The sequence below is a fragment of the Dermacentor variabilis genome, chromosome 2, assembly GCF_050947875.1.
Source record: "Dermacentor variabilis isolate Ectoservices chromosome 2, ASM5094787v1, whole genome shotgun sequence".
Classification (NCBI taxonomy): Eukaryota; Metazoa; Arthropoda; class Arachnida; order Ixodida; family Ixodidae; genus Dermacentor; species Dermacentor variabilis.
In genome coordinates, this window is record NC_134569.1 from 108,573,689 (window position 1) to 108,599,768 (window position 26,080).

Below are 26,080 nucleotides of genomic sequence, written 5' to 3' on the forward strand. Positions count from 1 at the left end.
TACATGTAGGCAAGCTTGATTGTAATCATAATAATGTGTGCAAAGACATTTCAGATTTCAGGAAGTCATTTACATGTGATTGCATTACCATTTATACAAATATGGTCTTAATACACTACTCATTACTATTTACAATACAATACAATACAATACAGTGCACTTTATTTACAAGGTACTTCTAGCTGGCTACTTGAGTTAAAAGCTGTATAACATAGCTTGATGGATGCCTACTAGCCACTACAAGACAGATACGGCAACACAGCACATAAGATATATAAATGAGCAGTGCGGAATAGTAAATCACAATGTACAAAAGAAACAGGGAGTATTTACACTATCAAAGAACCTAAAAATAATAGAGATAGCCACCCTGAAAAATTTGCCTCATTCATTCAACAGAAACGGACCACTGCTGTTTGTGAGCTTGACCCTCAGAACAGAAAGCCTACCGAGTCAATCTGGCGGCATTTCCATCCACCTGCAAAATCGCTCCGCTGCATGTTTGGGTGTTGCTTGCTTTGTTTTTCCCTGGCATTTGAAGATACCTACCTATCTACTCATTTGATCAAACTCTCATCTTGAGGAGTAGGTTGACAGAGAAAAGCAGTTCCCAATCTGCACAGGATGAACCAGGAACTGGATTGCAGTGTCAAATGCAAATGCTATCTCTGCATAAGATTCAGTTGCTCACTAGACAGCAGTGAGATTTTTAAAACATGCCAGCCTTAATGCCCAGGTCGCTCTTCACACTGTTCTTGAATTCACACCGCAAAAGACCGCGTTAATAAGCCAGAACTTACTATTAGGCAAGTTGTCAGAGGCAGAGGTGCTGTGGTCACTGTAAGCGATCTGATCAACCCTGTCTTGGCAGCGTGGGCCAGTGAATCCTCGGGCACATAGGCATGATGGCATTGCATCGTTCTGAGATGACAGCAGGCATGTGGCATGGTTGAAGCAAAAGTTTTTGCAGCTGGTGCTTTGGTCACAGTGCAGACCACCCCAGCCCAAGGGACACCTGCAGGTAGCATGTCCCACAGAAATCATGTCAGAATACAAACTCGCCATTTTTAGCGATTATAAAGTGCCTTATACCGCTTTTGCATGGAAGAACTTATGCCAGTTTCCTTCAGCTATTGGTAAATTCTTCTATATGCAACAATGCAGGAATGAAACCACCTTCCTAGAGACACTGCTACCATTATTGATGACAAGCTTTTTCTTAGGGCATTAGGTAACATTCTACAATTAGGAATCAATATTATTGACATAATAAATTAGGTTGCATAACATAACACATGAATATTATGTTGCTTACTTTATTTGTTGCAATTTACAGTTATTTCTACATTTCACCATTCCACTCTGTAACTCCCACAAGCTATGAGGGTAATGCACACACACCCAAAAAGAAAATATTTGTCATTGCCTTTAAAGAAAAACAAACTAACAAGCACTGAAAGATGAATGCCTTCATAGTCCTGGGTGAAGTCAGGAAAAACTTTGAAACATGTGAACTGGTGCTAAGTTCTGACTGTTCATCTTGAGGAACATACACATTTTAAAGGGACTGACAACAAATTTTCATGGTGCCCATATTTTTTAGCACAATGGAAAGCTTACCAATCAGCTTGTCTAATCATGAAGTGGTAACGCTGAAGGAAAACGATGTTGAACATATTTTATCACAATTTTTTTATCTGCAGTGAAGATGTAGTCATTCACTGGGAGTATGCTGAAAACGGTGATAGGCGAGCGCGATAGCGATTACACGCTGACATTAGTGGAAGGCAGACAACAAGTGCGGCCGTAGCTGTGAGAAGTATTATATTGTTTATCAAGTCGATGTTCCTGCGATTCATGTTTCCAAAGTGTTAAAGTATTTCCGCGATAATAGCTACGCGTTTTCGTGGTTTCCTGTCAAACTGCTTTGGTATTTAACCATTTAAAGTTAAACTAATCGGATCGAAAACGAAATGACGCTTTCACATGTGTTGTGCAGTTCAGCATGTTGCCCTAGCCATGCGTGTGCTTTTGATTTCCGAAGCACAGTATAAAGCACTATAGTCTAATAATATACCAACTTCAATTTTAAGCAATAATTATGCTGTACTTAATAACACTTGACTTACGTACAGGAATCTCATAGTATGCATCCTAAGTACCAAGATTTCACTGCCAGCTAGGCTTCGCCATTTACTGAGTTTTTAGACTTTGTTTGCCAATTTAAAGTTATAATTCCTACTTAAATTGCGAACAGCATGCTGGATTCGTACCATTATAAATCATGGTCATTTTATTTCCATCAACGTCTTCCAACACATTCTGGCCAGTCAGTCCCTTTAATTCAGAACACAATGGAAAAATTGCACGTAATCATGTCAAAAGGTGCCACATGCACATGACAGTAGGTAGTATTATGGAAGTATTGGTCATGAAACATAGGTGTCAGACCACACTTATTACAGTGACTTGCAAGCCAACCTCCGGTGAATTATTTTATATTAGTGTTATACTTTCTTGGTGTTTGTATACTGTTAGGCCCATGAAATATCTATTGTTTGACAATGGTTTGTGTATGCAAATACTGAATCGTAGGATTTCAAATTGAATATCACAAATTTTTCACAAAACTTAATGTTTACAAATTTTGGGCAAGAAAGTACAGTGCTGCACATTCTGAGCAGTCTCCTAGCATTGCATATCAAGAACATAGCAAGCTATAAGTAACCTAAGTACACATAAATCAAGACATACCATACGGTCTACTTTTGCTAACAGGGACACCAAATTAGTATTCCAGCACTTATTACAGCTCAATTGTAGTATATGAAGGTCTGGAAAATATTTTCTTATTAATGAAATTACTGTTGAATAGAATCAAGTGTTTTTTTCTTCTTTTCTTTCGCTGAAACTAATGAATTAAGTGACAGTCTGTTGTACTGAATACCAATGAGGTTCTCAGTTTAATACAAGGATCTGTGGTTTGCCCCAATCTTTTATTTATTGTACAGAAAGTTTTGCTTTCTAGTCTTTCTCTAAAATATAGAAGGGCTATCCCAAATTCACAGCAGGTGGTTTATTGTAAGGCTAATTTGCACATCAGACGACAGGACAGCGCATCACGTGGCTCTATCACGGTGCAAATGCATGCAACCAGGTCATGACACTGTCACGCTCGCCGCGTAAATCCAAAGCTAGTCTTATGACGGGTTGCTTGAAGCTACAAAAAGGGGCTGATGTGCGTCTGAGAACAGCATGGGGAACAAGTACAGTGTGTCGCAAAGATGGCGGCCGTGAACAACATTTTTTCTATCTTGTGCACTTGCTTTCATTAGCAAGACAGTTTGTCAACTTTCTGAGTGCCGCTCGGTTGCAGCAAATAAATCTGCATTTGGTTTGGTACCAAACTGTAACTTTAGTTGCTGACGCCCGATGAAGCACCCTGATTAGGCCTAAGCAGTATAGCCGTGACAAAAATTCGCCGGTGGCCGATACGGTAGTGGCCCACGAGCCGCTGCAGAATGCTTGCCACTCATAAGTTCGTTTGGGTGTTTCGGCAGTGCTCGGTCCTGAGATAAGGTGTGGGTTAGACTGACGACTGTTGAAGGGCTTGAAGTCCGAGCTTTGGCATAACATGAGTTCTAGCTTGCAAGACGCCACAACGCTCTCAGGCATGGCGCCAAAATGATGTTGATGTTGATGTGGTGTCACACACAAATGCACACGGCGCTTGGAGGCAGTTGTTCTGATCTCTGAGGCTTGTTGTTCTGCCAGGCTGCCCGATGAGGACGATGCACCGCCATGATTGCCCAACAAAAAGTGGAAACACTACATGCTAACCGATACGTACACAATAAGCTGGTACGGTTTATGCGGATAGAAAACGTATTATGTTCAATGGCTGCTGAGTCGGGGGTTTGACTTTACTACTTTAAAATGAAACTACTGTTTAAGTGGGTATGGTTTAACAAGGTTTTACTGTATTGAGGTATAAAATACATGGTGTTCTATGAACAAGAACATATAAAAAGTTCATTACTTCGTTATATCAAGAATTTTGTCATATTAAAGTTCATTATATAGAGGAGGAACTGTACACGCCTTATACCCAATTACACCTAAATTCGAGAACTGGTAAAACTACATAATTTGTAGGGACGACTCAAGTGACGTTGATGACAGACAAAACTTGTAAAGGATCACAATTTCATGCCCGATTTACTTGCATTGAAAATAGACAAAATTCCATCCAAACTGCGCCAGTTTCATTGGTTAATGGTCGACAAAAGGGCAAGAGTGCAAATAGACTCACTTGCAGAGAGGCTGGCCCGCCGAGGTGTAGCAGACGCCGCCATGGAGGCATGGGAAATCAAGGCAGATGTCGGCGAGACGGCTCTCGCAGCGCTCGCCAGTGAATCCCGCAGGGCAGACGCAGCGCTGTGTGAGACCTTCCTCGTGCTTGGTGGTGATGCAGGTGGCGCCATGCAGGCAGCCACAGCTTGAGCCACCTGAGGAACAGTCACTGCCCAAGAGACCAGCCGGGCATGTGCAGGGAAGCTTCTTGCGGCCCAGGCAGGTTCCTGAGTGGAAAGAAACAGGCATGCTTTGTTAGCAGGCTGCCCGATATTTTTTATTGTGTGTTGCAGGATGGATAAGCTCTGATGAAGCACTTTTTGACTAGTCTACATCAAATTAGGTGCTGCTGCATTAAAATATCTTGGCATTCAGCTCTGATATTAAAAATGAGTGCTGCCTCCAGGGTAGCATAAACTGCATTGAGAAAATGCAGCGACATAGAAAGACAACTTTTTTTTCTCAGTAGCAATTCGAAAACACTTTACTTCATGATTATTCAATGTTTTTAATTTATACAAGAAAGTCAAAAGGACACAGGTTCTTGCTAGGCATCAGGCAAGCAAACCAGCTAATAAGTCTGTGCAAAGTACCGGGAAAGCACTGTACTAGCTCTATTATTTTTCATGTTGCAGCAGTCGAAATGACCTAGTCTCAGTGCGACCTCTACAAGCTCTCCATTATTATTTACCCGTTACTCACCGAGCTTATTGGCTCCTATATGAACTGCAAGGATGTCTTATTGCCATGTTTTTGTCTTGTCTCAAAGTTTAGAAGCCACATGTTCCCAGCTCACACAGTTTTGAGTTTATTATTTGATTTGAATTAATGTGCAGCGGAACCCACTGATAACAATATAGCTTTAAACAACATATAAGATGTAACAATGAGCAGCCGATGCACCGTCAACTTTCATATGTGTTCTATGGTAAAATAAACCGCTTACTACAATGTTCCCATGCCACGTTAGTTTTCAGTTATAAGTTATAACAACTAAATCTAGCCATGAGTGTGTGTGCCAAAAGAGAAAATAATGCAAAATTGTAGGGAAAAAACAAACAAACTGGAAACCCAAGCCGCCGTATACCCTCCTTTGTGTTGTTGTGTTGTTCACCCCACATGGAAGTCTTCATTGCATGGCCTCGGAAGAAAAAAAAGAAAAAAGAAGAAGAAGAAGAAGAAGAAGAAGAAAAACATCTTTGCCAGACTCATTTTTGTGCTGGCCTTGCGCGGTCCTCTTCTGTCTTCTTTCCACCTTCTTGCTGTCATCGAAGAGGGGGACGGGGAGTGAGATGGAAGAGCTTTGATGAAGCCGTGTTGTGCTGAGTATAGCACGAAAGAAGGCGAAATATGCGGCAGCTCGTGTTCTAATTTTCTTTTTCAAAGATCTTACAGTCTTTTTTCCTCTCAGTCCACACCTCCCAGTAGCCAGATTTAAATGCAATAACTGATAACGCGGCATGGGAACATTGTATTCAGCGGTTTATTTTACCATAGAACATGCACAAAAGTTCACATCACCAGGGCTGCTCACTGTTACATCAGGGTATTGTTAAAACTGGCAATGGGTATGACTGTACTTCCTTCTGTCTAACTAAAGGAGTACTGACACAAAATTTCGAAGTCAAGTTAACATGTGCGATCGATTTATGTGGGCACACACACATCGTCTACAAAATATGAACGGCGAATACAGCTCAGAACATATTTAATATCAGTTTTAAAGTATGTGTGCGCAATCAACCGCAAAACGCAGCACCTCGCGACATCGACATCAAGAAAGGAATGTAAACAAACGAGAAAATGCTACGTCACGAGTTTGTGCTGCCGTCGGGGCGAGCCCTGCGAGCAAGTTTCTCGCCGCTCCGATTCTCCTGGTGTTTTTCTTTTTCTTTTTTTTTTCCCCCCTCGGTCGTGAAGCTGACCTCTTTCGCCGCTGACGGCGGCACAAAAATCGGCTAAAATTTGTTCCTTACAAGAAATAACTCATAAAGTGACCTCGAAAGTGTGCATGTTATAAAACGCTGCGCGATATAGTAGTTGGCGTGATTTCGACTCGCAAGCGGCTAGTGCAGCGCAATCGTCTCTGTGAAGTGGCTCGCCTGGCTAACGTGTTTTCTCATCGCTACCAACGGCGACAGGAAAACTATTTGTATTGTCACTTGTGAGCGACATAAATGTGCAGACGTTGATTGTGTTAACCAATATAGATGCTTTATTACCAGCTGCGGACAGGATGCAAGGGCTGTCGGCCTCGGATCCGACAGCCAGTGAGCTAGGCCTACATATCGTTTCCCAGCGATTGCCAGCTCACCTGGCTTGCTTGTTGGCTATACCGTCGGCATCGATAATCGGCAGAGGTGGTCCGAGTTCGTGCGTGCCATTGGATGCTTAGAATTGACCCCGTTGAAGAGCAGCCAGATTTGCGCGTTTCATTTCAAGCGTGCCTGGTATAAACAAAACCGGCCGAGCTTAGAGCAGTTCGACTCTCTTCCGCCAAGACTACGTACCCCCAAGCCTGATTCTGTGCTGATTTTTACCTCACCTGGTGTTCTGCTCTAGAATATGCTTCATTTCCAAAGCGCCCGCGACGAATGGCTCATACTACTTGTAACAGGGCGTACGCATATGGATAGCTGTTGCTAGCCGCACTTTCAGAGTCGCTGCTTTGTAGTGGATCCAGTCAAATGTAGTTGGCCACATCTAATTCGGCGAGGACTACAGCAAGCAGGAAGCAGTTGCCGCTGGACGATAAAAACGAGGACGATGGTGACGACGGGGACATTGCGAAGCACGTGCAGGCGTGGCTCGTCATAGTTTTGTGCGATCACGTGCCCAGCTGTGTTTACATTCCTTCTTTGGCCCATCTCATTGCTCTCTCAAACCTAAACTTGGACTGGTCACTACAAACAAGACTCTAAATAATTACCTGCCGTGCTCTGAAGCTTATGATGTTTCGTGCCATGATTACTGGGTCATTAGCTACTTATTGCAGCAGAAAAAACAAGATAAAACATTTTTGTGTCCGTCCTTTAAAATGTTTGGATGTTCGTTCCCTGTGCATTCTTTGTGCAACTCAGTCACAAAAATAAGATTTTCTTGGCACATGAATGCTGGTATAACTGGGTTCAACTCTATACATACTCAGGACCTGACAGTATCCTTTAAAGGGTCGCAAATCTCAACTATACATCAAGACATCCAGGAAACAAATGTGTCAAGTGCCAGCCTGCGAACAGCATGACAGTGCTCGTAACAGAGTAATAACGCACTGCAGCTCTTAAAAACAAGTCACTGCAGAGTTGAACTGTTTGGTGCAATGAAGAACACGGTGAAACAGCGCAGCACAGATATCCTCTCAGTGTGCCCTCCCCTCACACCATGTAGTTATGTTGAACATTCACTTCAACTAATAGTTACAGCTTTAGTAACTGACTTACCGCCGTTTCTGCAGTATGAGTCACACAGTGGTGTGAGCCTGTCACAGCGTTCGCCGGTGTAACTGCTATCACATATGCACTGACGTACGCCAGTCTCATTGACACGGCACACCCCGTGCACGCAGTGGTCTTCTTCTCCCTGAGTGCGGCAGGGGTCCTCTTGGGTGCACCTGCACAACAAAGAGACTCTTGTTTGTAACTAATGAATTATGTATGCCATGACAGCAGCATACACAAGTGATGACCCCCCTGTAAGATGCTCAACTGTTATGTGTCCCGTACGGTCTACTGGACAGGCGTGTGCACACTCCAGAATTCACATGGATACTCACACTAAGACAAGGAACCTGCTACACATCCGATATAAATCGCAATCTTATTCGAGAAAAAAAGCTCTACACCAAAGAAATACAACGTGGGCCAAAAGGACGTCAAAATGAGACAAAAGAGTAGTATGGCAGTGTTTATTTGGTTGTACATATTTTGCTTAACTCTTTCCCTACTGCGCCCATTGGGCACCGTTTAGCGTGCTATCAATGGTTTGAAACAACGCTTTCGAGACCTCCCGTGCCGCTCACGGACACACTGCACTATCAGACGTGAAGAACTACTTTTCTTTTTTTTTTCTAAGCGGTTTGCTTTTCCCCCGCAAAGCGATAATTTTTGAATGCGCTCCGAAAATAGCTGCCTGATATCGATGGTTTCAAACACGCTTTCAAGATCTTCCGCGCTGCTCATGGACACTCTGTACCATCGAATGTGAAAGAGGAGAACTACATATTTGTTTTCTAAGCAGTTCACTTTTTTCCCACCAGGAGGTTTGAATGTGTTCTGAAGTTTTGCAATCGTCAAAGCAGAAAGCAAGAATGGCCGCCTCCAGGAACGGTGCACGCGCATTGAAAGATCGCATCTTACAATTCCGTTGTGTCTACGGCTGATTTTTAGATAGATTGAGCAGCAGTGAGTCTGAGGATGCTGGCTTTTCATCAGGCTTTGACGCAAACCTGGAACATTGCCCGGAACATTGGCGGCCGCCGCCCGGCACACCCAGCTGTAGTGCTTGCAGTTAAATTTTTGTAGTGGAATACCTGTTCAATAAAATTTTTTTATTTTTTTGGAGATAGTACCTATCAGATAGAAATACATTTTGTAGATCCCATAATTCTTGTTATGATTTTTTTCTTAGCAGATAGAAGTGTGTCTTTACAAACTTTGTTCAATTTTATCCCATCATCTTGATTCTTGGAATGTGTATAGTTTATATGACATATATATCGCTAATAAATCTTTTATGTGTGAGTAGTGCATTCATTCTGATTTTTGTTTATGTAATAAATAAAATATTAAGAGCAGTAGTTCCTTCAGAAAAAAAATATATATATATATAAATCTGACGTGACCTACTAAAAATACCCATTTTCCCCATAGTAGGGAAAGAGTTAAAATGTTACACATGAGATTTGTGTGTGACCACAACCATCTATGGGTACATGAGACTGCTACTGCATCCTCAGTGCTCCAAAACTAGGAATGCCAGCTGTTGACTACAAGAGATGGGAGCACACCTCAGCATCTCTTTTCAAACCCCCCCTCCCCCCCTTTTTTTGCTTTCTCTGTGATTAGACATATATGACACACAAGAGGCTTTAGACAAAGTTACATGAACCAGTGCAAACACCAAGCACAACTTGCTGTAGCAAGTAATATTTTGCGTGACCGGACATCTTGGAGGCACACACGACAACAAGAGGCTTCATGAATAAGTACAAACCTTAAGTAAATTTAGTATCACAACTAAAAATAAACTATTTTTACAAAAGACTCGATAGGAATTTGCAAGCAACAATTTTCGGCAGCGGCGACAGCGTGCACAGGCATTGAGAGGACTGACGTAACAGACAACACGTGTCAGGCTTGGCAGGCAGAAAAAAACCCACCTCAGGATACAGTGCTTGCATCGGACGTCTGCAAACCCATTGGTACAGGATCCGTCTCTCATGCAGAGTTCGCATATGTTGAGAGGCGTTTCACATCGTTTGCCAGTCCACTGGGGAGGACAGCTAGGGACAAAAATGAAGACTGGTCACAACGGCTACAGTGACAATGAAAGCAACATCCCTGCACATTCTTTAATGTAAAGACAAGAAACCCCGTGACAATTCCTTGCAAAAAAGATCTCCCCATCTCTTTTTTTCAAAAAAAAGCAAAACATGAGTTCAGCGATAGCAGAGGAGAAAATAATACAGGATGGAGAACAGCTGTCGAGAGAAGAGTTGCTTACATGCAGTACATCTCCTGGCTTGTGATGACGTTACATAGGCCCTTGTTTTTGCAGTACTGGGAACACACATACCGCTCACACCTTTTTCCCGTATAGCCCACAGGACACCTAGCAAAGAGAAGAAATTACGGCCCCCATTAGGAAAACAAAACGTTTAGGTGAACACCACAGGGCGAAAGTACAGTGCCAGTACATATTGCCGAGGCTGACATTCTTAACTGCAGTAACTAGCCAAGTACTCTGCTGTGCTGTACAAAGTGATTGATGAGGCCCGTGAACACGAATTGCTTAATGCTTTATTAGCGCCTGACATTTGTAAAATAGGTGCACTTGCAGGAAAAAGAGACTGAAAATTAAGAAAGGATAAGAGAACCTGGTCTTAAACTGCTATGGCCTGCCACTCTGTGCAAAGGAAAGAGGAAGGGGAAAGGGAAATAAGGCTGTGACAGCGGGCAAAAATAAAGAATGGTATGTGGATAATACAGGCACAGGACAGATGGACACATCATGGACACCAGTTGTGACCCATGATAGTTACGAATCAGAGTAATGTACAAATGGCTTTGCAACCTGGTTCAGGCTCACGCCACACAGGATCCCCTCAGTCACAGGGCAATTACCAAGTTTTCTCAAGGAACCTGCCAATGCCCACACTTGTACAAGTATTGGAGCCAAACACTAAAAATGTGATGCAAGCTTTAAGTTGCATGACAAAGTGGAAAGGAAAAAGGAAGAAAAAAGATGAAGAGAGCGATAGAGATCACAGCACTAAGTAAAGACATCAGAATTGAGAACTTGCCTGCAGAAGGGCTGACGGTTGTTGCCAAGCACACAGGTTCCTCCACTAAGGCAGTTCAATTCGCACTTGGCTGTCACAAGAGGGAAAATGTGCAGAAAGTTAGTACAGTGACTGCATGAACCTTAACACTTGGCATTAATTTATTTGCTTGTGCTTCAAGGTCAAAAGTGACTTTGCTGAAAGTGCTGCAAAGCCATGTATAAGTGCTAGAGTATGTCAGAAGAGCACAGTGCATAATGTTAAGAGATGGTGCAACTGGCAGCACTGAATATAAGCCATGTGAAAGTAGCCCACATGTGAAATGCTGAGTATACCTATATCAAAATTTGCAGAACTAGCTAATTCACCTTTTGATTGCCCCTTGTGATACACCAAACTCTATACAGTAGACTTCCATAAATTTGACTCCGGTTAATACGACTGTTAGGTTATTTCGATGCTGATCGAAGCTCCCAGCTGGTGCCCATGCATTTCAACGGGCTGGAACGTTCGTTATTGCAATCCTAAAATTGGCATTCGGAAGGACAATCAGAACTTGATCAGTCAACACGCCCGCACCCGACCCGGATAGTAACCCCAATAATGACCCCTTTAGTGGCAGTGTCTGTCTCGGCAGAGCTTAGGGAACAGCATCATCTCCTATCAAGAACACCTACTTTCGGCCCACCCTAGGAAGCTTTTCAGGCAATAACACTAACTCACAATGTCTGCTTATGGTGTTTACTAAATTTTAATGGGTGTCTTTTGTTTTCCAAGAAAATCGAAACAAAAATTGCCTTTGCAACATTTCAGTTTCAGTTTCAGTTTCAGTTTCAGTTTATTATTCGTTCATAATAATTTGTTACAAAATATGGTATACAGACAAGGGTCCCAAAGTCAGAGACTGCACCGGGACCCTTGGTTTAGAAGTTATACAAAAAGAATAAAGCGTAATACAGAGCAGAGAAACAAATCATGAAATAAGCAAAATATAACCAAGAAACTCATTGACGACACACATAAAAAACAAAAGGAAAGATGCACAATCAATGGTAATTCCACAGCTTCTAATTAGCAAAATAACATTGTAGGAAATTAATCAGACAGCAAATAATTCTTGAGCTCATATTTGAAAGAGTACAAGGTAGTTGACAACTTAATGGAATATGGAAGACTGTTCCAAAGTTTAAGCGCGCAAAAAGAGGAAGCCATTTACATGCTTTACCGCATAACATGGATGTATTGCGGCGAAGCTTAACTTAAAAACTATGCGGTGATGCTGACTTAACGAAACCGGCTGAGATTCTAAATAACTGGGTGCACATTAGATTCTTAATTTGGTTAGAAGCTTTAAGTCATTTGTACATTTAGTTTTCTACTTCATACACATAGAAAGTTGGCACACGTTTGATTCGGAGGCGTGTTAAACTCGAGCAAATATTGCCAAATGAATCAGCGGAGTGTTTCTGCATCATGTTTAATTCGACCTGCCGGATAATTCGATAAATTTTGTTGGTTCCGTCACGGTAGAATTGATTAAAGACGACTGTATATCTGCTTTTTGTTTCGTTGGCAGCCATTCAGTTACTGTACCAGAGGTAGTCTCATGTGCTTCAATTCCAAGTCTGGTCTTTGGCACCAGTGAATATGTATCACCATCTTTTTACACAGCATGGAACCAGACAAAGGATGTAAACGAGGAATGTAGACATGCGCTTGTCTAAGTCTCTTGCTTGCGTTCGTTGTCTGGTTCCGCACTGTGTAGCAGGATGGAACACCAACTTGCCTGTTCTCATGTCCTGTATTGTATCATCATACGGTGCACAAGAAAACAGTGCCAGCAGAGCACTTTTTCATTTTCTGTTCTGGCTGTCCAGCACACAGATAAAAAACATGAGGCTTGAATTGATGAAGTATGTAACCCTGACATGGAGTAAGCCCTTCAGGCTGCACATGCATATGCCAATGTGCATGCTTTTACAAAATATTTCTTTTACGGCAAGTGATCATCGCACATCCAAGCTTCAGATTATGAAGCACCTCGCTTGATAACAGTAATCCCAGTTCAACATCACAGGCTCTGCTTAGTTCAGTTACTGCAAGTGAACTCACCATCCGGTGAGGGAGGGGTGGGAGCCACAATGGTGCAAGCAGTTGTGCCATCCACTGTCCTGGTCTCCACCATGCCATCTGGACAGAGACAGCTGAACTCCTTGGAGCTGCGAAGCACGCACAGGGCACCCGAGCCGCAGGAGTTCTTGCTGCAGGGGTTGTTCACTGTGCACAGCAAAGATGGTCAAACATTAAAGGCAGGCGCATGTTATCTGCTGTGGAGAATGCTGCCCTACTGTACCTGAGTGAGCTACATGACGAGAGACTCAAATTTGCATTAAAGAAGCCATACCAGTTCAACATCTACAGTTTGAGCATCACCACAGTTAAGTATTTCTAGATCTTGGGAATGCATAGGAAGGGTAATTGATGACCTGAGAAGTGCAGAAAACAAAAGTAATGTTTTTGAGGGCCATCACGCTAGCTGCCCTTGATGTACTGTCAGTACTATTTCGTGGAATCACATCAGCAGTCATCGGCTGTTGAGCCATCTATCTCATGACTGCTCGACCAACAGCGGCTTATCAGAAGTGATGAGGTGGTTAGTGAGCGACCAACCAACAACCAACATGAGTGTCTGCAATCCTCATAACTTCATCTGTGCACTTAGAGGGAAAGATAAAAATTGCCTGTTGTGGAAAGGCTCCCGAATGAATTTGTGCAGTGCAGCTTGTACAGCCAGCAATTCACACACATTAAAAGCCTGAGCTGGTCTTTATGGCACAAACGAAATTACCACATTTGTTTCAGTTCAAGATGACATATTTTTCGAAGTATAGGCAATATGAAACATGCGGGTTAGTGTAGATTGGAGCATGGAGTGTGGAGCATGGATCACGCACCAATGCCACCACTGCTTGGAGTCTGGCAGAACAAGACAGAGGGAGAAAAACACAAGGAAAGGCAGGAAGGCTAACAAGACACACTTACTAATGTAAGTCACTGTTGCAAGCCATTGCTAGCCAGAAGACACTATTTTGTCTAACAGCATAAGTACTTCCACCTGCAAGCTCTTATGTATATTAAAAAATAACATAAAAACAATACACGATAGGAGGTGACATGCGACTAACAATTATTAAGAGAGACAAGCGATCGTGTGGGGCAAGATAGGCAATGCCATTTTCGTGCATTCTTCTTTTGTGAGCTTTAAGTCAGCTTTTCAATTCTTTTTCCATCAAGTTTCTCGAGTATTGGCTTTGATCACAGTAAATATGGTAACAATCATAATCTTAATGAGGAGAACTCACTTGGTGCGCTCTGCTTGTGCTCTTGAACAATGACCACATCCGTGGCCCTGTGCAGGCCACGGATGAGGTAGGTCACTTTGCCCCCTCCAAACTTGCTGACGCGCAGTATGGCGTTGCTTGGGAATGTGCTGATGTAGAGGCTGTCCTCAAAAACGTCCACTCGATAGGGGCTCTCATCTGCACAGTAGAGAATTATTCAAATCTACCCAGCAGGCAGCCTTTAGGCTGGCCAACAACTCTTCACCAAGAAGCTTTTCACTTCACAGATCAATGCGCATTTCACTTACTGACCGTGACACTCCATAATGATGATGATGCAAAATGAACTCTGTGCACAACACATTGCTTATCAATATCATGCTTGAGATTGATAATGATAGGGGACTGACTATAAAGAACAAGAAGGAACAGGTAAGCACAAATGCTTCAAGAAACTAATTCCCAGCCCACTGGTTAAGGGACCAGGAGGCACATAAACATGAGTGCACCTACAAAAAGTGAGGGCATGAGAAAATTTATCTTGAACTCACTTCTGGTGGAATGAAGGATCCATAGTACACTTCACAAAATAGCGTATGGCTTTTCTAGTAGCAGCAACCATGCTTTATCCAAGACAAAAGGCCAGTGGCTTTTCTACATGTGGCCATTTGAACTCAATATCCCTATTTGACTGCACTGTCAGTCTCTAATTCATTGCGATGCATCTGTGCAAGAGCTATCCAAACAGCAAGTGCAGTCTAGACCAATGTTTCTTCCGAACCACTGGGTGTCAATGAGCGCTGTAATATCTCAACTGTGTTAATACAGGACAGAAAGAATAAGAAAAAGAAGTAAGCTGAGATAGTTTTACCATGCGCATGTGCAGCGTCATGAGATGTCCTGTTGTAAACAATGTGACGCAATTTGCCGTCGAAGTTGGCCGTCTCCACCAGAGATGCCTTGCGGTCAGCCCAGTAGATGCGGCCTGCTGCATGGTCTACTGCAATGCCAGTGGGCCAGACTACGCGTGCGTCCACCAAAGTGCGTGGATTGGACCCATCTAAGCCTGCACGACCAATTCTAGGCTTGGAGCCTGTCTCTGTCCAGAAAAGGTACCTGCACAGGTAAAAACACTCCAATGAATTATGTATCAGACTGCCCTACGTAAAGAGATGCAAAAGGGGCCACCAGAAAATGTAGGTAAACGAAAATCAGCTGCTTCTTGTTAATTATTCCAGATCTCTCACATATAAAAATGTGACACCAGAAATGATGCAAACTTAATTTGTTTATCAATGTATTTGCAGGTGCCACAAGACTGAGCCAGCAAAAGCCAAGCGACTCGGCACATATGATACAGCAAGTATTAAATCACCTTATTAAACGACTGTGCCATCAGCTTACACAGTGCTGAGGGGAACTATTGATACAGTTTTGTGTGTGTGTGTGTGTGTTTGTGCATGGTAGCAAAATACAATTATGCATCACAGGCATTGCATGGTTATCAAACAGACAGACAGACAAGTTGACAAGCACATTTTTGGATTAACTAAGACAGCCTAATTGACAGTGCTTAATACAAGACCATGACACAGTGAGCGCACCCAGAGTGAGGATCCACAGCAATGTCGCTGGGCTGGTCCAAGTTCTCGGAGATGAGAGTTCTTCGCAGGCGGCCATCCAGGGAAGCGACGGAGATGCTGTGCTCCCCTGCATCGACCCAGTACAGCATCTGTCCGACCCAATCCACAGCCAGTCCTCTTGGCTCAGTCAGGTTGCCCAGCTAGGTAATAAATAAATGAATAAACAAACAAATAAACAAACAAACACCATGTAGATGGCTGCAAATGGCTCAGAAAATAGGACGAATCATCAGTTCAATCCACAGGCGAGGAATCAAGTGGTGCCTCCTTCACGACAAAGCACAATCCCCACTCCACTGCATCATTCTGTGTATTACAATGACTGAAAATAAATGACTAGAATCTTGGTCCATATTTTAGTGGCAGAATTGCACTGACTAAGATAGGCCTGAAGTCTGGCAAAAATGGCTAGCATTTTACAGCTCACATATCTGTGCAACAATATAGCGCGCTAGTCAAAAACCTATTTCTTCTATGAGAGAATGAAGAGTGCCTCTTAACATTAAAATTTTAATCCATGTGCGCTTGTACTGCTAGTATGTAGCTACATGCTTGCAGTGATGTTCCTGTCATGCGTACTGGATGCACCTGAAGCAAAATATGGATCGCTAGTTGATACAGCTCAACCTGCAGATGGGCCAGTGAGAATTCAGCTTTTGTAACCACATGCCCGACTACACACAGTAGGGAAGAATTAATATTTCCGTAACCAATAAGTTAATTTTCCAGTGCCGTATTATTGTCCAACCAATTGCAGCACTGTTTAAAATTTGAAAAAGTGCCGAATGTTTGCACGAGTGCTCTGATCACAGGAACTCATATTTTTCAATAAAGCAAGCATTTAAAGCATGCACCTGTTGCTTTGAAAAGTGACCTTGCTGCTATTGTGTTGTAAAAAAATTCTGGCTCGTTTAAAAAAATTATTTTCTTGGCAGCTGGAATTGAATCATAATTTTCATATGACCAAAGAAAGCTGAAGAACATGCTGCATGAAGTTCAATACTCAGTACAGCATGATGCTGCTGCCTGCTTCTTTTAAAAGGATACCACCATTTGTGTAACAGCAAACATGCAGACTTACCAATACAGCAGCGTCGCCAGCTGCTTGTCGCTTGCGTCGGGTATTTTCCGTACTTCGAGGCAGCGGTGAAAGGCGCCTGCGGTAAATGGCACCCATGTGCAAGCTGGCCCAGAACACCAGTGTTTGAGAGTCGTTGTAAAAGAGGTCGACGGCATGGATGCGGTTTGAAGGGTCCAAGTTGCCCAGCATGCCTTGGCCATCCTGGTGCGACGCCTTGTATGGGTCGACGTGGCGGAGCTCATTTTCGCTTGCCACCAGTAGGAAGGCTTTGTCTCCTGAACAATGAGTGCACCATGTTAGTCATGCAAATTAAAGGTGCAGCTCAGCTCTAGAACACGAGGCTTTTGATGAGCCCAGTCAACAAAAAGAAAAGGTTTCAATCAGTTAGGTCAACCAGCGCCATGTTTACACCAAATGACAAGCCCCAGGGTAAATTTAAGGGTGATCATCCTAAGGCTCACATTATGGAGCAGATTAGCCAGTGTGGCTAAGGAAGAGCAGTGGGTAAGTTGTTGCGGCTGCCTTGGCCCACACATTCTGTAGCTGCAGCTGCTGCTTTAACGTTCGTGCCGTCCTGTCCCAGTGCTGTACTTGCACAATGTGTCCAACTGTTTAAAGGGGTGATGTGTAAGGGTGTGTCTGTATTGCTTGGATTTTGGCAGTGTACAAGTTCAGAAGGTGTGCTGTTTGGTAATTGGTGAAAAAAATAATAATGGTAGCCTGCAGAAAAAAAGCATACCACTGGCTTTGTTGAATTCAGGCTGACAAGTATGTTTGATTTCGCTGTCTTGTGGAATGTGCTTCACAGTTCAGGTGGGATGGTGTTTGAAAAATTGCCAGAGAGAATCACCGGATTGGCACTTTGACTACAGTGGGTAGCTCCAACAGCAACAGTCGGTTTTTGCTACACATGCTAACTTTTTACGATGTGTGTTCACTAAGAAGGCTCAGTAGGCAGAGTAAAAAAAAGAACATGTGAGGCTTCTTGCATTTTAAATGCAGGAGATGGATGTGTAGGCATGCCATCACCGACACTTAGAGGTAAAAAGATTATATATCTGGTAGGAAACTTTGTTATATTGCAACATGATGGCTGTGCCATTTTTATGAAAATTCAATCTACATTACCATGTAGTACATCTTGCTATGCATACATTTATTATATATAAAAAAAAAAGAAAGCTTTTCGAGCTCTGTCATGTTCACATTCCTGCTACTTTTTCCTTCTAATATTCTCACCAGGTAGAGTATATCAGCTAAGGCAGTTAGTGTCACGTGGCTACACATAGCCAACCAGTCAGAGCCTTCTTGCTTTTCTTCGTTTAGGCTTACCAGCTTTTTGTCTCACACATATTTTTCCAGTAACACGCCCTGCAGTCAAAGTAAATATAAACATACCCTGTGCCACACAAGAATTGTTGCGTCTGTGGTCTTTGACAAAACCGTGAGCACAGCTGCAGCTGTGGCTTGAATTCTTCTTGATGTTGCAAGTCTGGGAACAGGTGCCAAATCGGCAAGGTCCCGTGTCTAGAAGAGAGAAGCAGTATCAAATATCTCATTATATTTATTTTACAGCGTCGAAAAAACTAAACATATGAGGGTGGCCACGAACAGAATGTCTGAGTTTATATAACATGGAATGAAGCACGCACTACAATAGGCACTCTCAGGCCTAAGAAGCAAGGCAGCCAATCTCAGACCTCCAGATGTTCATTCAAACTCTAAACTTCGAAGTTTCATGCCTTTGCGTTAAAGATACTTTCATTTTTGAAGGACAGCACCCATGCAGATATCTGATATATTTGAGTTCTTACCACAGTCGTCTTCATCAGAGCCGTCACCACAGTCATCGATTCCATTGCAGAAAAAATTGCTTGCTATGCATCGCTGGCTCTTGCACTTGAACTCGTGTGCCTTACAATGATGGCCTAGAAAAAGTGAGCACAGCGTTCATTTTCCAATCAATTTAGAACAGAACATGTAAACAAAAGAAAAAGAAAAGTTTCTGCAGAATCACACAGGTGTATATGTACGACCATACTGTCCTATGCTAAGCTATGCTCTATGCTCTAAATTCACATTTCTGCAGAAATGTGCCTACATAGAGTAGCTTACAAGGTAGCTGGGACAATAAATAAATAAATAAATAAATAAATAAATAAATAAATAAATAAATAAATAAATAAATAAATAAATAACATGTCGGGTGGTTGTACAAACTTTGTTGCTGGACTAGTTGGCTTATATTAATAAATGAATACTAGTAAGTGCAGTTTCAAGACAGGACAAGAGAAGACACCAACATACAGGACAAGTGCTACTCTCTAATCAATAAAGATTAGTTGCGAGTAGCGCTTGTCCCGCATGTCGGTGTCTTCTCTTGTCCTGTTGTGAAACTGCACTTACCAACATTAATTTATTGGGGGGTATTTAATGCCAAAATCACAATGAGGCACGCCATAGTACAGGACCCTGGATTAACTTTGACCATCTGGAATTCTTTAACGCACCCCTACATCTAAGGACATGAGCATTCTTGCATTTAACCCCCGTTAAAATGCAGCTACAGCTGGTCTTGAAACTGTAAACTTGAGTTCAGCAGTGCAACGCCATAGCCACTAAGCCACTGTGGTCGGCTGGCTGTGGCAAAGCTAGAAACTTTGTCTGCTGGCATCTCAAGGCTTGAAATGAATTAGGGATTGTAATTGTTAAACTCAGATTCTGTTGAGTACATTGTAACTCACTGAAATCGGCTGACACAACAAAGAGTCGCACCAGGTGATCTCAAGGTCATGCCAACATGTAAGTTTGGCTTAACGATGAGTGAAGCATGATCAAGATCGTTCGACATGGGCACAGCAGCACAGGCTTCAAGCAGTTTGAATGATAAAAGGATGGGAAGGCAGTGATAAGGGCTCAGCAACGACAGCACTTGACTGCCAAAAAGTCTATTCATGCAGGCCAAAGCACATTAAGTGACATACTGTTGAAAAATACTGATAAAGAGATGCCCTTATATTTAACCAGACATACTTCACAGATTTCATAAAATGTGTTGGAAGGCCTCTGTAAGCCTACCTGACCAAACTGTTTTGCAAACTGTGAACACAGAACAGCTCCAGTCCTCCCCAGTGAAATGTCGCATTAAATTCCCAACAGGCACATGCAAAGTGTGTGATGATGATGCCTTATGCTCGTGATGTGGTCAATTATGCCGTAGGTGATGGCCTTCCGTTGTAAATTTCCGTTTTAAATTCCGTTTTAAATTTAAAAACAAGTGGCCATGAGGCATGTTGTGCTGAATATGCTGGTTCTTGTCAAATCACTCAAACTGAGCAGCATTGCTCGTGGTCCGTACTAGTGAGGAAGACGATCTGGAAAAGCTGAGTGCCAATGGCTTCTTTGCAGCTGCAATATAATTTTGGTGCCTACCGTGCATGAGACAGTTATGACATTGGCGGCTGCAGCTGTTTCCTTAACAAGCACTATTGCTAAAATAGTTCGCTGACTCAAGCACATAGAAAGACAACGCAACCTCGTCCAGGTACAAGCAAAGGCTCACATTGAGGGCTGTCCTCGTCTGAATTATCACCACAGTCATCCTTTCCATCGCACACGCTTGACCCTGGTACACAGAGGCTGTTCTTGCATTTGAACTTCCCGGGTGGGCATGCAAAATGCACTGCAAAGGTCACAGCATCAGAGAACAGTTAAAAAAAGTCAGTAGCTTTTACCACTAGAGTTTTCTGCGAACACACTACAGTCGAACTCACTTATAACAATATTCAAGTGCCACGAAAATTCCATTGTTATAACCGATAATTGCTTGATAATTGGTTTGCATGAAAAAATCAAAATAGGGGGATGGCAGAGCTTATATGAGAAAACTATACAGTCGCCGACCGTTTATTCGGACCTCACGGGGACTGCGAAATTGTCTGAATAAACAGGTGTCCGAAAAAGCAGATAAAGAAAAAAAAAAGAAATCCTTTATTTCCACGCACTTATTTGGGCTCGGCAGTAGGCTTGAAAAAATCGTGAATGCGCTGTTGCACGCTGTTCCGTTTATGCGCAATCAGATAAGCCTGAATATCGGAGAGGGTCGTACTACGGTCACTACAGGCGGCTGAAAGCACAGTCACTGCTTGTACACGCTCCGCATGCGACGGCAGCGTAGCACATGGTGCGTCATCTTCCGACTCAAGAGTCATCGTCCGGTGGTGCAGCAGAAACCTCACGAATGATCTCGCCGTCGTCGAGTTCTGCGCACGTCAGTGCAGCAGTGTCAGCACCTGTGAAACTGTCAAATGAGACGGTGTCCGGAGTCGCAATGCAACCACTGCGCAGGTCTCGGCAGAATATTTTCCGCGTCAGTAGGGAGCACATCGGAAAGCGATAAAGCTTAGGCCTCCCGGCACCCGCTTGCCGGCATTCCCCAGCGCAGTCTGCGCGGGCACTGTTGGCGCCATTAGAGACTTCACGCGATGTTTCCGTATGCCGCATTGGATCACCGAAACCTCGACACAGCACACAAAGCAAACACCACCGTGCCGACACCAGTCGCACAAACGAAAAAACGTGGCCTGTGCTCGCAGCGTCGCGCGCGAAAAAACAAATCAGCTGCTGGGTTGTCTTGACATGGCTTACTAAGCTGAAACTGGAACGGTTGCGGTTGCGGTTCGGGACAGCAAGCAGTGCGGACGTGCCGTGCTGCACGTGCACCGATCCATGCTTCTGCGAGACCGTCTCGCGTGGCCGCCTTGGAACGCGCCACCGTTCGCGTGACTGTACGCGCAAACGACCAGGCGTTGGGATCCAGCATGGGGCGAACATATTCGCTCGCTGTCCGGTCGCGGTGAGTCGGACTTCTAGATTTGTCACGCGCCCATCGGCATGTTTTGTGGATAGCAACTCGGCTAGCGGGCATTGATCTATGAAAGGTGCAATAAATGCCCTTGTGATTGTTTGCGCTACTGTGTTGTCATTCCTTTGTCCCAAGAGCACGGGAGGAGAACCCCACACCGTGCATGCTTTGCGTGAAGCTTGCCAACATCCTTCTCCAAGGCATCCAAGTGCTCCACGTAGTGCAGCGGAAGGTTCCTTGTGAAAACGAAGCCCCGGAGGGACTGAATGATGCTGGGCCTCCTGTGAGAATAATGTTGAGGCAGCCTTCCCTACCGTGTCATCACTGCCATCGTCGCTGCTGCTACCCGATGCAAGCCTGTACACGACGATCGTCTTATCGGTTAGAAGCACTTAGTTTCCAAATCTATAGCCATGCGCATTCTTTTCATCGGCAATGGCGTGCCTTGCCAATGATCAGCAGGCGGATCCAGCCATCTTCTGTTTCGACGGCAAGTCAAGCGAAGTTGTGAAACAGGGGGGGGGGGGGGGGGGGGGGTGCAGGAACGCCTTCGAGACAACTAAAACGAACAAGAGCGATTAAGCTGTTCGCAGAACTGCACTGAATGAGGAGCCAGCGAGGAACATGCGAGCAATCTGCTTGCGGCGCAGTTGATGCAGTCCGTTTGTGTTTCAGAGGGTGGGGTGGTGTAGAGCTATGGGCGCAGCCCATTCGTGTTTGGAGGGGTGGAAGGGCGACGAGAGAGAGCCACGCGGAGATGGCTGGAAAATGAGCGCGCGGCAGCTGTTGGAGCAGCAGCCCATTGTGCAGCGGCTCGAATTTCTCTTTTTCTTTTTTTCTTTTCAAGGATTTCGCATTCCACTACCTTTAGGCTCGGACACCGAGCAGCCAGACTTCATCATTAAAATCGATAATGCGGCATCGGGGCATTGTAGTAAACGGGCTATTTCACAATGGAAAACATAAAAAAGTCAACAGTGCAGCAGCTTCTCATTGTTATAACCAATATAGTGTTAAAACCAATACTGTTAGAAGTGGTTTCGACTGTATAGAAGAAAATTTGGAACTTGAAGTCGTTAGAACTTACGCTGCTCGATCTATTCACTGTATTTGTATGATATCATTGTATCAGTGTTGAAAATGAAATTCAGAATGTTGCCTTTTTCTGTCAAAGAGACACTATTCTTACCAAGAATAGTGCCCCCTTTTTGCACATAATGCATAGAGACCACACACTACTGTAATTAAACAATCGGTACACAACAATAACAAGCATTATGACAAGTTCTCTTATTTCGGCATGCCAGTACTGTGGATAGCACTTTCTTTGCACCCCCCCCCCCCCCCCCCCCACTGTGGTGTCCATCACGTTACTCAGTGTGATAGCTCCTCAACAAAAGGAAAGTACCGGCTTTAGAGTGATGTCCAGTTGGCCTAACTGTGTAGTGGGCTCAAATATGCCTGCTTCTGCTTGGCATGCTTCACATTTTGTTGTCGACTAGGCAGTATCACACCGCTGTCAACACTGTTGCAAGGACTTGAACATGTGTTCGGATTTCACAGACCCTGCTAGGCAACAAACTCTAAGTTATTGAGAAGAAAATTTTCAAAAATTCTCTTGCTGTCTAACCTAGTGCTTCACTTTGTGCACAACATTTCTCGGAGCAAATTCTACTTGCACGGGGGGAGAAGGCAATACCCTGTTTTTGCAGCTCTGTTAGAGAGAGTGCTTAAATCACAGGATAATTAAAGCCCATGATATCATGCAGTCTGCACTTCTCATTATTTCCATGCTACAGAATAGCCACTGTGAAAAACCCCATACATATTAGTGCCATCTAGGCAATCTGTATAATACATTACATAATAACTCTCTGATTTCACCTTTTCGTCAAAAAATTAACAAAACAAAAGAAGGCATGTCATTCGCAAAAATATGCTTACAGCAAAGCTGGTGACCTTCATCTGAACCGTCTCCACAATCATCTTCATTGTCACACTGGAATGCACTAGTGATGCAATGTCCATTTTGGCACTGGAACTCTCCTGTTTTACATGCTATGTCTGAAAAAAAAAAAAAAAAGAGGGAAACAAACATTGTGCATCATGAACCAAAGAAAAACTTGTTACACGTGAAGCCATATTTAAAATCATTTATTTAAAATCATTTAAAAGACATTGAGTGTAAGTTTACTGTCAGAAACTGCGGGCCACGGTGACGTTCAGTAGGCAGAGGGTTGTATGCAGCGTCCCGTTCTGCCGTAGCCTTTGCAGTGCAAGGCATTGAAGAACGGGAGCACAGCGAAGGGGATCATAGGCAATCGTTGACTGCCAAAAGCCTGCTTCTGCTGAACGCTTTGAAGTACTTTTTGCTGCAAAGTACTTCTGAAATGTTCTATTTTAACGTCAAATGCATTTCCCGAATTTGACAAAATGTGGTTCTGGACTCCCTTTTAAGAGGCTTGCAGATATAACTCCATTTTTTAGAATGTCAGACTAATTCCTAGGACAGTATGTTCTGCAGTGTGTTGAATGACATGTGCCCGTTAGGTTCTTCCTTCCTACAAGTAAGCTATTCACAGGCAATAATAGCCTTGGCCGGAAAGAAAATCCCTGCAAACAGTATAGCTGCAGGGGACAGTTGGTGACCCGTAATCTTACACTGAACCCATGCTCTGTAAAAATTGAGAATGTAACTGTGCGAGGCAAGCAAGAGTGGTCTTGCTTAGCACACATCCCTTCTACATTATGCCCTTGTCTTTAACACAGAGTGGATCTAAAGCAAGAAAAGAGAGATGAACAATGTACTCACTGCAACCTTCTTCATCCGAGCCATCAGCGCAATCTACATCACCATCGCACCGCCACTCTTTGTGAATGCAGTGGCCCACAACTTTGCAGTAGAACTCATTAGAACGACATGTTGAGTCTAAGGACGAAAGGGGGGAAGGCGGGGGAATAAGGAAACGGGATTTTAACGTCTCACACAAGTCTGCTTTAGCTTCTCTGTAACACATCCGTAAAAATACAGTCAAACCTAGATATAGCAAAGTTGTACTTGCAGCGAAAAACTTCGTTAAATTGTGAATTTCGTTAATTCTAGCTTTTAAAGTTTCAGCAGTAAAAAATTCCCAGCAGAGCATTCTTAGGTGATACTATCTTATCAGTAAGCACTTATAAACAAATTGTAAGAAACTTGGGCAATGATAGCGCAGTTATGGGTGCCAGCGTGTGCAGTGCAAATTGCACCGAGAGCAATGTGTTGATGTGGTTCATAACATCCGAGATTTGCGAGAGTTGCATTGCGCAGTGCTGTAAGTCATGAATGCCATGGCTGACTGCACTTGGTGGCTGCAGCTGTCATCAGATGGAACCCATAAATTAAAAACAAAAGTGTAAAAAGATAATACAGATATTCATTCTGATAAAAAAGAAAGAAAAGTCACAGTCTTCCTAGAAAGGCTGAGAAGTGATGGCAATAGCAAAGAGACAGCTGCATGAAGGTTCATAGTTTTATCACTGTCGCACGTGCTCAGGTAAACATGAACAGATCTGACTTGATGACCACTAACTCACTGTCACAATACAAGCACTGCACTATGCCTTGGACTTGATTACGGGACCGCCAACACTAGACACATGGTAACACAATTAATAAAGGGAAAATCAGACATCCACCCGTTCGTAGCAATTGCTACAAAGGAAACCCATACGGGTTCCTCGAAAGAAAAGCCTCAGAGTTGAAGAAAAATTCGTCCTGGTCCGGGACTCGAACCCGGGACCACCGCCTTTCCGGGGCAGCCGCTCTACCATCTGAGCTAACCAGGCGGCTAGCAGATGGAAGGGCGAAGTCGAATTTGTCGACAACACACGAAGCAAAGGCAAGTGTTTGACGTAGTAGTTCTGCGGAAACCCGCAAGGTGGAGAGAATTACTTCTCTCCACCTTGCAGGTTTCCGCAGAACTACTACGTCATGGTAACACAATGCACATCAGAGCAACAACTGTCTCGGCTCAGCCTTTGCGCTTGCCACACATTACCTCCAAGATATGGAGTGTGGCCCGCGTGCAAAAAGGAGAAGCGTGTACTAGAGGGGGATGGCGGATAGGCATGTGTTTCTGTGGACAGGACACAGATGTGCAGCAGTGTCTCTCGGGCGCGATTATGACGGCTTCTTTTCTGCTCAAATTATTTATGCAGAAGGATGCTTGAAATAACTTTTGCCTCGGCCGACATTTTTATAGTTTTCATGCTATATTTCGGCCACCACCAACATGTGCACTTTACAGTTACAATTTA

The 26,080-nt window shown here is 43.6% G+C and overlaps 1 protein-coding gene and 1 non-coding gene across 3 annotated transcripts in view; both read right to left on the reverse strand.

Annotated features, from left to right (window-relative positions):
* LRP1 (LDL receptor protein 1) overlaps positions 1-26,080 on the reverse strand; it is a 223,339-nt gene that overhangs the window by 9,177 nt on the left and 188,082 nt on the right. For both annotated transcript variants that reach the window (XM_075681667.1, XM_075681666.1), the window contains 16 exons: positions 24,594-24,710; positions 23,726-23,845; positions 20,480-20,599; positions 18,732-18,845; positions 18,316-18,444; positions 16,918-17,192; positions 15,798-15,976; positions 15,065-15,309; positions 14,215-14,391; positions 12,965-13,129; positions 10,874-10,943; positions 10,075-10,182; positions 9,731-9,853; positions 7,794-7,963; positions 4,313-4,580; positions 801-1,015 (listed from right to left, as the gene is read on the reverse strand). In XM_075681667.1, coding sequence (XP_075537782.1) covers positions 801-1,015; positions 4,313-4,580; positions 7,794-7,963; positions 9,731-9,853; positions 10,075-10,182; positions 10,874-10,943; positions 12,965-13,129; positions 14,215-14,391; positions 15,065-15,309; positions 15,798-15,976; positions 16,918-17,192; positions 18,316-18,444; positions 18,732-18,845; positions 20,480-20,599; positions 23,726-23,845; positions 24,594-24,710 — 2,595 coding nt within the window. The remainder of the gene's footprint in view (positions 1-800; positions 1,016-4,312; positions 4,581-7,793; positions 7,964-9,730; positions 9,854-10,074; positions 10,183-10,873; positions 10,944-12,964; positions 13,130-14,214; positions 14,392-15,064; positions 15,310-15,797; positions 15,977-16,917; positions 17,193-18,315; positions 18,445-18,731; positions 18,846-20,479; positions 20,600-23,725; positions 23,846-24,593; positions 24,711-26,080) is intronic.
* TRNAS-GGA (transfer RNA serine (anticodon GGA)) lies at positions 25,535-25,609 on the reverse strand. The gene has a single exon. It is a non-coding gene; the product is annotated as a tRNA-Ser (tRNA).